The sequence below is a fragment of the Podarcis tiliguerta genome, assembly GCF_965153285.1.
Source record: "Podarcis tiliguerta genome assembly, chromosome: 13".
Lineage (NCBI taxonomy): Eukaryota > Metazoa > Chordata > Lepidosauria > Squamata > Lacertidae > Podarcis > Podarcis tiliguerta.
In genome coordinates, this window is record NC_139546.1 from 30,208,549 (window position 1) to 30,224,165 (window position 15,617).

The 15,617-nt window shown below is 44.2% G+C and overlaps 1 protein-coding gene across 1 annotated transcript; it reads right to left on the reverse strand.

The window, feature by feature from the left end:
• Positions 1–233: 233 nt before the first annotated feature.
• SBK2 (SH3 domain binding kinase family member 2) lies at positions 234–15,258 on the reverse strand. Its single transcript, XM_083411147.1, is given in 5 exon segments — positions 234–3,983; positions 4,688–4,890; positions 6,857–7,029; positions 14,827–14,869; positions 14,872–15,258. Coding segments are annotated over 5 exon segments (1,047 nt in total). The 5' UTR covers positions 14,942–15,258; the 3' UTR covers positions 234–3,425.
• Between the last annotated feature and the right edge of the window lie 359 nt (positions 15,259–15,617).

Below are 15,617 nucleotides of genomic sequence, written 5' to 3' on the forward strand. Positions count from 1 at the left end.
GTACCCATTGAGTGCTGAGTTGACAAGTGAGTGGGGCTCAGATTCTGTGTTCCATCACTTGCCTTTCTGCATGTTCATACTGAAGACTTGATGTGAGCTGGACTTCCACCTGCCTGTACACTCCCTGTGGTTACCTGACCAATCAGGGCTCCCTGACAGGAGTACCTATATAACAAATTAACTTGTGGGCAGCCATGTCAGTCCACTAGAAAAAATTCAAACAGCAGCAGTAACATCATACTTTTATTAGGACTAGCTAAGAAGTCACAAAGAAGTGTACAAACTTTTGTGTTCATCATAATTCTTCTTGTGCATACATGTTAAGCAAAATAATTTAAAACAAGAGGAGGGAAGATTTATTTAGGCAATATGTAGTTGTTGTAGTTGGGGGCAGCATACAGGGGACATACATCATACAGATTTGATTATGTTAGACGGTGCCTGATATGGATTCTAGTTTCTGTGAATTGCCACACAGAGTACATCTAAACTATCTAGCCTTCTGTACTCAGACGATGAGCCTTGCAGGCCTGAAGTAGTAAGATCTCAGATGCAGAAGGGCATGCTGGGGTGAAAGAGGTCTTAAAACACTTTAATAAAAACCAACAATTATTCTAATCTGTTTCTAGCAGTGTTTCTGGTTGTTCTTGTTTAGTCGTTTAGTCATGTCCGACTCTTCGTGACCCCATGGACCAGAGCATGCCAGGCACTCCTGTCTTCCACCGCCTCCCACAGTTTGGTAAGGCTCATGTTTGTAGCTTCGAGTGTTTCTGGTAGAGTCCCTTATAAGGTATAAATAAATACAATGGATATGCATTTTAGATGGGCACTTAAATTCCCAGCACCCATCTAAAATTAATCACCAGCTTTGCTAATGTAAAGGGCCATCACCATTGGCATCCAGTTGCCCACTGTGAGAAATGGGATGCTGGGCTAGAAAGGTGTTATGTCTGATCCTGCAAGACTCTTTTTATTTCGGGTTTTTAGTTGGTCTTAATAAATACATTTGGTTATTGTTGCTGTTTGCACCATAAATGTGTTTACAAATGTATTTGTCCTCTAGAATTTAGATTATTTGAGGAGCGCACAAAATATTTTAAATGTACCCATCGGGGCGTGGAGGGAGGCCAGTAGTGAGTGAAGATTTGCAATATGGTGATTATTCCATTAGAACAACAGAACTTCATCACAGCACAGAAATTGATGGGACAAAGAAATTTGCTGATATTTCTAGGAATGCATTCTATGTGCATTAGTGATGAGAAATTAGCTGAATGCTGAAATAATTGGCATCAACACCAGTGCTTTTTTTTTCAGGGGGTACTCAAGGGTACGCAATACCAACACCTCTTTTTTGTTGTTAAAAAGTGTGGCACTTACTGTAACAACTTCATGGTGAGTACTGGCACCTTTTTTTTTTAATAGAAAAAAAGCACTGCTCATCACCTTTTGATTCCATCCCAATAGTCTATTTTAAAATTTTCCATCATCTCTTTCTTTCTCTATACAGTGGTACCTTGGGTTAAGTACTTAATTCGTTCCAAAGGTCCGTTCTTAACCTGAAACTGTTCTTAACCTGAAGCACCACTTTAGCTAATGGGGCCTCCCACTGCCGCCACGCCGCCAGAGCACGATTTCTCATCCTGAAGCAAAGTTCTTAACCCGAGGTACTATTTCTGGGTTAGCAGAGTCTGTAACCTGAAGTGTATGTATCCTGAAATGTATGTAGCCTGAGGTACCACTGTATGTTGTGTAATTGTGTCTTTTTTCCTTGCAAATGAGCTGCTGGGTATGTTATATATCTTTTTTTTTAAAAAAGAAAGAAAGAAAGAAATAGAAAAGTGCACACAAATGGAATCCACATCACTAACTACAGTAGCTGATCCAGATCTCTTTATACAAAGTGGGGAACACATATCGGGGATATAAAATAGAATAGTCAGGGAAGATGTCTACTTAATGTTGGATAAGGTTGGCATGCAGTGGACGGTGTTGGAGGCAATGGAAATGAGGTACCTGAGCAACTGGTCGGTTTGTGGATGCCTTCTGCTTTCAAACTTTAAAAATGCTATCTGTGATAAAGGGAAAGAGGAAGAGAGTTGCGAAACATTTCCCCAAAGGTCATTCACAGCAGTAAGGGACATTGTGGTAAAATTAGTACCTCTTTTATGAGGTACTAACTGCAGTGTGAAATATAGAGCATGAATCAAGACAGGGCACCACTGTCTTAAATGCAGGCCACATAGCTTACTATGACTATTTACTGGAAAAAACATTTTGTTGTAAGGAATCTTTAAAAGAAGTAGAGAGAGGAACAGTAGAACCAGTATCTTGAGAAAAGTGTGTTCAACTGAGTTTTGCTCTTAGGCCTTTTCCTTCTTTCTTTAAAAGAAGTTATGCATATCACTGAAATCAGCAAGACTTAAGTGAAACCATGACTTAATTTTCCACATTTATTTCAATGGGGCCTGAGTGCAACTAAGTTAATCTGGATCCAACCCAGTATTTCAACAATCCCTACAGCAGCCCGTCAAAGATAGACTAGTACTGTATTAGATTCCTATATTGTAGACACTAAAAGCTTTCCTAAGGACACCTAGTGGAGTCAGGTGAAATGTGAACCTGGCTGGCAGCCTATAACTTTTGCCACTGTACACTCAGGGCTCATCCACATTTCCGCTTCCCTGCGATGTTCCCTGGGTAAAACCCACTGTTTACTGCTGAATCGGAACAAACATCAATCGGGTTTTCTCTGGATTGACGTTTGCTCCAATTCAGTGCTAAAGAGCAGCTTTTCCTCAGGAAAGCAGTGGTACAAAACCACTCAGAGCTGTGCCTAGAAAACATGGGACAAGCGGGAAGCCGCTAGGACCCATGCTTTCCAATGTGCAGGATGAGTAGAAGTGTGAATGAGCCCTCAGAGAAAAGTGACTCTCAATTCAAAGCATGAAAACTATACAGATAATGAAATTAAAAATACCACGTATACATGATAAAGGTTTATGTATGGTTGCACTATGAAAGTTTGAAACTGTAAATGTCCTTAAAAGCCTTTAACACTCCTCACATCCAAGGAATGCCAAGCCTTTCCCAAATGATGTGACGAAGATGGGCAATATCAGCTTCTGCAGCCTGTGGAAAAATGAGTTTACCTTTGGGGATATAAGATGAGTTTGTTCTTAGCACAAGGATGCTTAGCCACTAAGAGTGCCAGAAGATCAGACACACGGCATACAGAATACACATTTTGTCTCCTCCTGAAATCTGAATGTCCAGTGTTACGTTCCTTGGGGAATGTTGTAAAATAACCCTGCCGAGAGCACGTAACATTTGAATTCCTGCAAGTATCTTTGTATTCGGATGAGTTGCTTAGTGCTTTTCTCTCCCCAGCCTCATAAAATGGATTCCTGCTCTGCTTTATTGCGCTAGGGGTCTTTGGCTGCCACTTCTGCTCGCCATGGCCGGTCAAGGTAGCTGAGTACCCGGCGGATGGGACCGCGCTTTGTGGGCTCCAGAGCCAGGAGGCTCCGCAACATGGCGACGGCATCTGGCGACAGAGGGCGCCAGTGATATGGCAAGTCTTCGTCTAGGCCGGACTGTTGCCATATCACAAAGTCATCAAAGAAGGAATCCTCAGGCAATGTCTTCTCCCAAGGGAAGTAGCCAGTGAGCAGGCAGAAGATCAGCACTCCAAGGGCCCAGGCATCCAGGCTGGCGTCGATGGGCAGGCCTGGGGAGTCACCGGTGCCACGGCTCAGCTCGGGTGCAGTGTAAGGGATGATCCCGACCACCAGGCGCAGAAGGGTGCCCTGGGGCCGCGTCAGGCCGAAATCTGTCAGTTTGATGCAGTGGCAATGGCGATCGAAAAGGAGGATGTTCTCAGGCTTGACATCTCGATAGACAAGGCCCCGGCTGTGGATGAAGTCCAGTGCACTCACCAGCTGTTTGGCACAGAGCTTGGCTGCTGGCTCAGGGATGCCAGCCTGGTCAGAGAAGAGAAAGGCATGTGTTTTTATCATGTCGGGTCTCCTCACTTCCTCATAAGCGTTTAGGCTCTGCCACTGAAACACAAGCCCTTTTCTGCTCTTGAATAAAGCCACAAAATCTCAACAGGCATTAAAAAATAAACACCACATTTCCTTTCTCTCTGTGATGCCACCATGACTGCATCAACCCATGTTAAAATATCTCATGACACATTCAGCTGCAAGCTTCAAAAGGCTTTGCCCCACTGCTTTTGTTTAATCTATGGATTTTTTTGTTTTGAAATCCTTCTGTAATTTGTTTAACTAACAGCCATTTCACGATTTCAGAAATAAAACCACGTATGTGTTGGTAGAATTCCTAGCTGAAGCCAATTATTCATTCCTTCATTATACAGTCATACATTGGAAGTCAAACAGAATCTGTTCCAGAAGTCTGTTCAACTTCCAAAAACATTCAGAAGCTCCTGTAGCCAATTGGAAGCCGCGGAAGCCCCATCAGACATTTGGGTTCCAAAGAACATTTGCAAACCAGAACACTCACTTCTGGGTTTACGACATTTGGGAGCCAAAACATCCGAGTACCAAGGCATTTGGATCCAAAGTATGACTGTATTTTTATCCTGCCCTTCCTTCCCAAGGAGACCCAGGCATGGGGTGCTGGGAGCTAAGCTTTGCATTGGATGTGCGTGTATATGCCTTACCTTGGGCTTGATAATGGAGATGAGGTCCTTGTGCAAGGCTGCTTCATAGAGAAAACCGTAGTGCTGGCTGGACTCTATGGCGATGCCAAACATTCCAACGATGGCAGGGTGTGTGGAGAGTGAGAGGGCCACACAGTATTCATACAAGAAATTCTCCAGTTTAGTGCTCGCCTTTGGCAGCAACTTGAGAGCCATGGGGGTCCCTGAGGGAGGTTGAAAGGTGCAAGAGTGAATAAGACATTGAGATAATACTACTCTAATAAGAGTAAATGTATTTCCACAACAGACAACTAAAACATAGTGTTACTCCAATTGCATATATATATATATATATATATATATATATATATATAGACATGGGTGGCGCTGTGGGTAAAACCTCAGCGCCTAGGAATTGCTGATCGCATGGTCAGCGGTTCCCGTTGCTCGGTCCCAGCGCCTGCCAACCTAGCAGTTCGAAAGCACCCCCGGGTGCAAGTAGATAAATAGGGACCGCTTACTAGCGGGAAGGTAAACGGCGTTTCCGTGTGTGCTGCGCTGGCTCGCCAGAGCAGCTTTGTCAAGCTGGCCACGTGACCCGGAAGTGTCTGCGGACAGCGCTGGCTCCCGGCCTCTAGAGTAAGATGAGCGCACAACCCTAGAGTCTGTCAAGACTGGCCCGTACGGGCAGGGGTACCTTTACCTTTACCTTTAAGGTGAAGTCTCTTTAACATACAGCACTCATACATGTGAGATAATTAAGATACGAGTTCAACCATTATAGCTAAACATGGATTAGAAGAGGGGGAATTGCAGTAGCAACAAAATGAGGGGGCAGTGAGGAGATGAGGGTGTTCCCTTTCAAACACTTGAACAAGACTTGGATTTAGAAAGCAGGGATTTGCAGCAGCTCATCCTATCTATCTAGAGCCTGATGAGCTGCACCCAATCATACTAAAAGAGCTTGTGGGTGTAATCTCAGAGCCTCTGTCTATAATCTCTGAGAATTCTTGGAGAACATCAGGGGAAACTTTCTGACAGTAAGCGCTGCTGGACAGTGGAATAGACTGCCTCAGAAGGTAATGGATTCTCCTGCATTGGCGGTTATTAAGCAGAGGTTGGATGGCCAACTGTCATGGATGCTTTAGATAAAATTCCTGCATTGAAGGCGGTTCTTAGCCCCATTGACCTGGGAGTAAGTCCCATTTGATGTGGGTTAAACCACAGAGCCTAGGACTTGCCGATCAGAAGGTCGGCACACGACGGAGTGAGCTCCCGTTGCTTGGTCCGTGCTCCTGCCAACCTAGCAGTTTGAAAGCACATCAAAGTGCAAGTAGATAAATAGGTACCGCTCCAGCAGGAAGGTAAACAGCGTTTCCGTGCGCTGCTCTGGTTCACCAGAAGCGGCTTAGTCATCCTGGCCACATGACCTGGAAGCTGTACACCGGCTTCCTCGGCCAATAAAGCAAGATGAGTGCCGCAACCCCAGAGTCGGTCACGATTGGACATAATGATCAGGGGGCCCTTTACCTTTACCTAACTTTTTATGAATAGACGCAGGTAGGATTATGCTGTTAATTCTGAATTTCCAAATTGGGAAGAATCAGTCCCATTAATGCTTTTTGGGGCCCATAAATCTTTTAGGCGCAAGACAAGTTGTAAGGACTACATTCACAATGATATTTTCATTAAAATGGGCTTCAGTGAAACCACTAAGGACTGGGTCAAGAATGTTGCTTGATATGTGGAGTTTGTTTGAAATTGTTTGGGCACTCTTTCTACGGTCACGAGATGAAAGGTGAATGCCTCCACAGGCAATGGTAAGTTGTTTCGCACCAAATGCCCACAGTAGAGGTCTTGTCACCCACTTCAGGACCTTCAGGTGACAAGTGATTCATAAGTTTAATAAATGAATGAAATGAGTGACTGAATAGAGTGGGTTTTTAAAAAAAAAAAAATGCCCAGTTCTGTCCATGACCACTGCTGTGCATGATTGGCTGACCACAGATCACACATAGTAATTTGAAAGTGTTACCACACCCATTGGTTATGGCAAGTGGTCCAACCTTCTCCAACAGCAACAGTGGCACACCTGGCCACTGAAGTATTCTCATCCCTAGTTGCCCTTTCAACATAAACAGCCTGTTGGTGAGTGGAGTTGCCAGAGCACACAAGGCAATCCACCCTTACCTCTCTTCCTGTGAGTCACCAGCACCACCTGCCCATATTTCCCCTTGCCCAACTCCTTGATGATGTGGTAGTGCTCAGACACCTCCATGTGCACCAAACTCTGGGCTGTGATTTCCAACATGTCTTCTAGGAGAGCCTGGGCCTCCATGCCTGAGGACAGGTCCATGACCAAGCTGCAAGAAACACAGGAAGAAATTGCTAAGTACAGCTTGAAATGAATTGCGTTGGGCAGGGGAGGATAAAGGAAGGCCGGTTCTCTACATATATACGAATATATAACATTTCAATTCTCCTAAGTCAAAAGTAATTGAAAACAAACAAACAGCACAAGAAATCCAAATGTAGCAAACAAAATTAGTCCTAACCAAGGTGATTTGGTTTTTTTAAGGCACCCTAGTCAGAAGAATACAAATAAAAAAACTGTTGTTGTTTTTGTTACTCAAAATATCTCTTCACATGGTCCAAGCAGCAGGGCCAGCCCACCCATGAGGCAAAGTGAGGTGACCACCTCAGGCAGCAGGAGCCACAGGAGCAGCAGATCCTGATGTAGATCTTTATTTCCCACTTGTTCCTGTTGCAGATCTTCACTCACTCCTTCTTTCCTGGTGGGGAGGGAGAGAGCATCTAATGGCACTCCTATGGAGGTATGGTCACTCATATTGCCCAAACCTTTTTTTAATTTTTGCTGGGTTCTCAAAAATTCCTCGTTTTTTCAAGGACTACTTTCTCCTGCACTTAATGTCCCAGGAGTTTGTTTCAGATTTCAAGAAGCTTGGTAATGGTTCCCTACCATGCAGATGTGCCCTCACCACCCACCAATCTCAAGTCCCACTTGCTGTACAGGGAAGGAAGTCATTTACCTCCCCTCTTTCCCCTCAACATATGGTGATGACGCATTCTCCTCACTATTTGGTGTCTCTTGGGCCAAGGCAATAAACAGAGCCATCCTATAGCTGCAAAAGGTCTCTAGGATGAGCCTTTTCTTTTCTTTGAGATCATAGAATCATCAAATTGGAAGGGACCCTGAGGATCATCTTGTCCAACCCCCTGCAATGCAGGAATATGAAGCTGTCCCATATGGGTATCGAACCTGCAACCTTGGCATTATCAGCACCACGCTCTAACCTACTGAGCTAACCAGGCTGACGCAGCTTCCCCCGCAGCTCCCCAGGGTGTTCAGATACCCTGGGAACCTCTCAGTGACCTTGAAACAGAAGAACACACATGCCTGGCACTCTTTATACACCATGAAAAGTATGAATTGGTCCAGATGGCCTTGGGGCAACCACAGATCAGAAACCTACATACTGTGTAATTTCATCCAAAATTTGACTTCCCTGCCCCTGTCCCCCAACGTCCACATCTGAATGTTGCACATTATGAATTCCCAGTTCCATCCCACGTCTCCAGGGTCCAGTTGGGTTTTTTTAAGCATGCTTTAGTTCTCCACTTAGATGATATTTCTGGGCTGAATTCTTTCGAAAGGAATTACCTCTCAGAAGGAAAAGTAGAAAGAAGTCCTTTCAGTTGAAGGTGGTGTCAATCTTAGAATTAATTCAGAAAACATCATCTTGAAAGGGCATCCTTCCTCTTCTCTTTCACACAGGAGGAGCCACCTCTTTCAAGATGTCATCTGCACTTAAGTACTTACATTTTTTTTTAAAAAAAAAGTTTGCAAAATCTACTGCCTGAGTAATTCAGGACACCTTTTCATCAGTCAAAACTTTTTGATGGATTAATCTATTTGACTAGGCATTCTAGCCCTAACTGAAGGTAAATTCGTTCACACATCCACATTGATGTGGCAGGCATGTGAGCTGAGTGGATTTGGACTGTTATTATTATGATGCTGAAGTAGTTATGCAGTTATGAGACCAGCAACATATCACACAATCTGTTTGAATGCACAGCGCAACCACTCAATCCAATTTAAGCAGTTTTGAGGGAAAATAGTAAATGTGGATTAAGTTGCAATGCGTTCCTCTTTATGGGTAGCTTAAAAGGTGCCTCTAGCTCCATGCCTTTGCTCATTTAGGACACCAGGAAGCAATTTTAGGCTTGCCAAACAGCCAGACTTTTAAAGTCCTCCTGACTAGTTGCCAGAACAGGAGCATATAGAACCAGGGGAAATAATGTCAATCCAAGTTACTTATAAACACCTCCTAATATAATTCATTCTGTGTTGTTGTTGTTGTTTTGTGTGTGTGTGTGAGAGAGAGAGAGAGAGAGAGGATTTATAGTTTTCACACAGATAAATAAAACCATATGTGTGTGTCATCATGCTCATCCACTAAATAGGAATGCTTGTGATCATCCCATAAGAAACAGCTGCCATTGTTTTTCACAGTGCAGTGTTTGGATATGGATTCTAGTTTCTGTGAATTGCCACACAGAGTACATCTAAACTAGCTAGCCTTCTGTACTCAGACTAAGAGCCTTGCGGTCTTCGTCTGCTCTTAGCTCAGGGCAGTCCAGCCTCTCAGACGAAGAGGTCTACAAGAGCACTTCAGCACAGAACCTGCAGGCCACACACTGAATTAAATTTCTGTATTGTTAATTAAAGTGTTTGCAATATAGTTTATATTATTTAATATACACAGATATGTTTATATATATATTGTATATAAATTAAGCACACAATTAATAGATTTAATATAATTATTTATCAATGAAATTTAATACAGAAACTCAAGGCGGGTCTCTGGCAGATAGATAGATGCACAACAGGAGCCCGAGTTTGCTTTTCCTCTCCAGGCAGGTTTTTCCACACAGCTAATGTCTACCTACCCCGATTGCCCCAAACACCCACTGCTCCTCCCCACCGGGGGCTGCCAAAAAAAGAGAGGTATTAGACCTCCCTCAGCTGAGCCAATCCAGCATCTGTGATGGAAGTCAAGCAAAGGTACTCTGTATATGCGTAGATGCAACTCTAACCCTAGAAAGGGCATATACTATATCCTTTGCCCTCTTAATCCTTACATGTCAACTGTGGGAAGTCTTGCATGTAGATGTATTGTAACAGCTTGTTGTTTCCATCTACGTAGTCTACATTATGAGTGGGCCAGGCCAAACACGCTGAAACAGTTGCATCTACAGCAGATTGGATGCACTGCCTCTGTAGTATTCCTGGGATTCTTTGAGCCACAATTTTTGATTCTAGTCCCTTTCCCCTCTCCCACTCCATATGCACATATTCCAAATTTAGCAAGGCGTTAGCTAAAGTGTATCAATCTCCCTAACTAATTCCACTTATAAAACATTGTCCCGGTTGCAGAACTGTGTAGAACTCTAGAATGCTGGGAGGCAGAATGGAAAATCTCTTTGATGGTGACTTCTTTCTACACACTCTTTTTGCGGTCCAGTTCTAGCGGGTGAGCAGACTGGCTCTATGTCATGTTCTAAATTACATTTCTGGTGCCCCTACGGAAGATGGACACAGTCGCCTGCAGCCCCCTTTGCTTAGCTGCTGCCAGAGTGCCTGCCTTCTGATTCCATGCCAAGCGTCCTCTCTTACAGGCTAGGAAAGTTCATGGGGATTTGGGCCTAAATGGGATTGACACGCTCTTAAAGCCACTGGAGATCCGTTTCCAAGCTTCTAGAGGCAGAGGGAAAGGGCATGGCAAGGTCCAACCACCCTCTCCTTTTCCCCTCTCCTGCCTAGTCTGCTCCTAGAGATAAGCCCAGTAAACAGAGGCAAATGTGAAAGGGAGAGAGAAAGATGCTTAAATAAATAAATAAATAAATAAGCTCAGGGCTCAAGGGTGCCTGGAAGTCTGGATGAGCTAGATCAGTGGTGTAGGGTCTGGTGTTGGGAGCAGTAGGCATTTTGTACATGCTTGTAGGGCGTCTTGCTTTTATTAGCCCTAGCAAATGAAAAGGTACCACATCCATTTTATGACCCCTCTGATGCGATAACTTTCTGGTTTCTCTCATGCACAGGGGCAATTTCACACAAATAGATCACTGTGTGAAAAATAAAATAAAAACATGGTACAAAGACTCATCGTTTGTGGGCTTTCCCACCTCAAATGATTTTAAGCCCAAAGTAAAAACACAGGGCTGTGCAACAGCATTTCCCCCTCCTCTTCCCTGCAGCCCTCGCACACCCCACTTGCTCAGCATTGGATTATTATTATTATTTACAAGAGTAAATAAAAGCACAGTGTGTTTTTATTGCTACTAACTATAAATCTCCTCTCCCTTAAGCTTTAGTGTGAAGTGAAGGAAGTCTCATCTCCCATCGCGGCTGTATCTCTTCCAAATGAATGGCAGAGACACCAACCAAGACTTCACAGAATACTCTCTAGTTACAGGCAAAGCAACAAATATTTGACCTGCCCATTCGCGGCTGCTGCTGCATGCCACTTGGCTGTGATCGATCATGTGGGCTTGGACACTTGCAAGGAACCCAATCTGCCTCTCAGGACAATCCTTGCACGCAAAGCAGGGTTGAAGGGGAGGCAGTTGCCCTGGTAACCGAGCAAATCTGAGGCCTGTTTCACTCAGGTACCATTTGTTTGCACAGGGCAAAAGAGACCATTTTTCACTAGTCGAAAGAGGAAAACTTTTCATTAAGTCCCCTCTTCCTCTCCTTCATTCGCTCTACCTATAGGTGCAGCCCACAGATAAACCTTGCTGCTACCCCACTACTAATAAAGGTGGACCCAACTGGTCTGTTTGATGCTTTGCCACAATTTCTGTGAAATTCTGCTTCCTTGTTTAAAGGGCATGTGAGTTCTATGGTGAATTTTCTAGTCATGCAAGTGAACAGAGTCTGTCTCTGACCCTAAGAAAGGTCAGAGAGATTCAGAAGATAAGGCCATTCTTCCATTTTTGAAGGAGACAACTCCTCTCACGTTTGTGCTTTTTGCTTCCCCTCCTGCTTTGAAATCTGACCTCCAAACCTTGCTTTGGATGGCCATATGATCTACTCTACAGAGGTCAATTCTTTCTTGGAAGGACAGCTCTCTATATGAAGGTGTGTTTCTGCAGTTTGAATGGCCATTTGGTTTAAAGATGAAGAAATATAAGAAGGAAAACCAAGTGCCTTGAAGCTGCCCATCAACGGTTAGCAACGCCTGGGAGCAGACAGAGCAAGTGCATAGGCCGCCTGTCCACAGCCTCACTCCATACAGGGAGATGTATTTTGAAATTATAGAAAATGTTTTCTAAATTTGCATCAATACATATAAATTAATGTATCTTTTATGCAATTCTTTTTTGGTGATTTCCTTTCTTTTTTGCAATGCAAATTGGCTACCCTTGCCTTCATTCTCATTATTTCCTCCTTGATTCTAACGAAAAACTAGCAGTTAAGGAATAACTATTCAGGAGGAGTTAAGCTTACTAGGTAGGTGAGAACAATCGGTTTTAGAAAACAACTCCTTTACAAGCTCAAACTCCTTGTGAAATACTCACTACATTCTTTATTTAAAGCACTGCTTATGCCCAAAGGAAGAAAATTACAAGTAAATAGGTATCCCTCTTTCCTGTTGTAATTTCTAAAGGGCAAAGGTATTCTGTTTATCTGTGCAAGTTTAGACCAGGGCTTGTGAAGTTGCCACTGAGCGAAGAGCATTTTGACATTTGAGGCAAAACAGAAAATGGCATGCACCCACCACCATCACCATGTCCTCTGCCCCACTCCTGCCACCTGTAAGGACTAGTAAGTGTCTAGTCCTTAATGTTCTGGGTAGGCTTGCAGATAGCTGGTGAAATTTCAGAAACAAGGGTAAGGGCTGAGCAGGATTCCCAGGGTTTCAGAGATTCAGTGCCTTGCATAGCTTCCCCCTTTCACCATGTTGGTGAGGAAGTTAATGAAAAATAAGAATAGATCTGCATACATTTATTTTATTTTATATAGAAGTTGACTAATTCGTTTTTTGCGCGGAATTTAGTTGTGTGTTGTTTATAAAAAAACAATGTTGGAATGTGCAGAGACCTTGTTTAGTGGTTCAGTTAAACACAGAGAACAATCACAGAAGGCTTTTAAGCCATAGCTGTCAATGTTTTCCTTTTTTTAAGGGAAATTCCCTTATTCTGAATAGGATTCCTCACAAGAAAAGGGAAAAGTTGACAGCTATGTTTTAAGCACACATTCTTCCCATAGCAGTTAAAACTGTGTGCAGGCCAGTTCATACAACCATCATGTCTGGTAACATTTTTTGTGCTTTTTACTGATGCACAGGATAGGAGCTATCAGTTTTCTACACTGCTGCAAGCTGTAGCAGCAGGAGTGTGTTGTCGACAGCAGCCTGGTACTTTCCCCTAACAATGAAGGACTCTGGCTATCTGCTTACTGTGGACAAGAAGCTGCTGTGGGTTCAAGCAGGGAAAAGGCATCACCATAAGCATAGCAGTAGTTCTGAATTGCCTCTGTTATTTTGGAGTGCCTCAGCTCAGTGAAAGTGTTTTTTTGTCTGTGCAGGATCTCCAGTTAAAGCTTGGGAAGTAGGGCAAGGAATTATATTTGCCTGAGATCTTGATAAAATGTTACCAGTTGTAGTAGATAATATTGGGCTACAGAGGCCCAATGGTCTGAAAGCATATAAGACAGCTACATGTGTTCATACATGCCGGTGCACAGACCTAGCTGATTAGAGTAGTCAGAACACTGTGCAAACACAGACCCTGTTTTGGTTGGGTGCACAATCTTCCTGACAGGACTGAGCTAAAGAGAAAATATGCTACTGTATATTGGTTAACCAACACAAACCAGATGTGTTCCATGCTAATTGACTGACCCTCGTACATCACAAAGCCACACACACTCCCCTAGGGCTTTTTTTTTCTTTTCTTCCTTTTTAGAAGCTGTTTTTTCAGGTGCTGGAAAATTTGAATAGGAAGCTTCCAAGACACTTTTAATAAAATGGAATGCAGCCTACCTGAAACAGGGATAAATAAGTGATCCCTGCAGAGGCGGTTTTAGGGTAGCATGACTGGTTTGGTTGCTCTGGGCACCGTGCAACAGGGGGCACTGCAATAATGATGTAGAACGGAGCGTGCGAGGTGGGGGGAGTGAACTTTAGCGTCGCACAGGGCGCCGCTGAAATGTGAGAACCCAAAGTCTGCCACTGATCACTGCTGGATATGAAGGCAAGTATATGTTTCCTTTGAAAAACAAAGATTGAGAGGGACCACAGGGCACGGGGGGGGGGGGTGCATTCACTCCTGTTGGTACATACACCTGTATATTACCATATTCTTACTGGGCATCATGGATCAGATAACTGCAAAGAAACCTTAATTGTGAGTATTGGATGAGAGAGAAAACCCCTCTGGGATTTATAGAGGTTTTTACTCAAATTCCCAATAACTTTGGCCAGTAAATGTAGTGTGGAACTAGACACAAGGGACACTGAGCTGCCCCTTTGTATTTGTTCTTCTCCCTTCCCGGGGACATGTACTATAACATAATGTGCAATGTGACATCAATGTTCTGCACATTTCATCACCCCTGATACTGACAGCCACTTATGAGGTGGCAACATGAACATACACAGTACAAGACATAACTGGAAAGAGGTAGGAAAGAAGTATAGAACAGTAGCAGGCAAACGATGGACACTTTGCTAGAATTCCACATTGCACTAGCCCATAACACCTGCCTCTTCTGCACATTTCTGCTGCACTGCACTGCAATTCCTCACACATCAATCGCCCAGACAAAAACCAGGGACACTTTTTAGAATGAACACTCTGTACTGATTAGTCAGTGTAGATAATTATTTCTTGCCCTTTATTCTGGCTTTGGCTTACACAGTTGGACTGTTCTCTTGCATTCCGTACCAGAGAACACCTTTGCAAACTGTCTGAATGCACTAGGGTAGCAGGCAGACCCATAGTTATTTGAATGGAAGCCACCTGTCAGATTGTTCCATCAGGACTCTGCTGTCTGCAGCCCAGGTAACAGAGCTGACACCAGGACCTAGTCCCCCACCCTGGCACCGCGGACTCCACCTGGTACTTACTTCCTGCTGTGCTGAAGGATCTCTGGAGTGCCCAGTCTCTCGCTCGCTCGCTTGCTTGCTTCTGCTGCTGTCTGGTGAAACTGTCCAGAGTGCAGCCGGGGTGTCTGCCAGGCATTACCGGGTCTAAGCGTGACGCTCCGCCTCTTCTCCTGTGCCACACACACCCTATGGAGCTGGAGTTTGAAGAGGGGGAGCGCAAGCGAGGGTGTCATCTATCTCTCTAGGACAGATGAAAGAGTTGAGCATACCAGGCAGGCTGCTCCACCCGGCAGCATTCAGCCCAGACCATGGCATCTGCCAGGATACCTAACCCGCAGCAAGAGTTTGGGCTCCTGTTTCTGGGGGATTCAATGGCCTTTCACCTCTCTCCCATAGTCCTCTGCCATTCCCCATAATCCTTTATGCTGCAGTTGTGATACAGTGACATCCTGTGTCCATGTCTCTTCACTGCATGGGGAGGGGGAGAGAGAGAGAGAAAGAGAGAGAGGAAGCAAGCAGACAAGCAGGGGGGACGGGGAAATCGTGGTCTCCCTCCTTCTGCACCCCCCACGTGTCCATCTCCTCTCCACACTATTCAAGCTAGCTGAAAAGTACAAGGGATCCTGCAAGAGTAAGCTGTGACAAATGTCTGTACCATGTTCTGAGGTTGCCAACAGCTGGCTACCTCTTAAAGGTGGTTTCCATGGAAATCAGGGTGGTGCAGCTTATGTAACATGTACAGCAAGCCCAGGCTTGTAAGAAAGCCTCCCCAAAAGCCAATATTTCACTTAGGGAAATGAATTGTCTTCCAC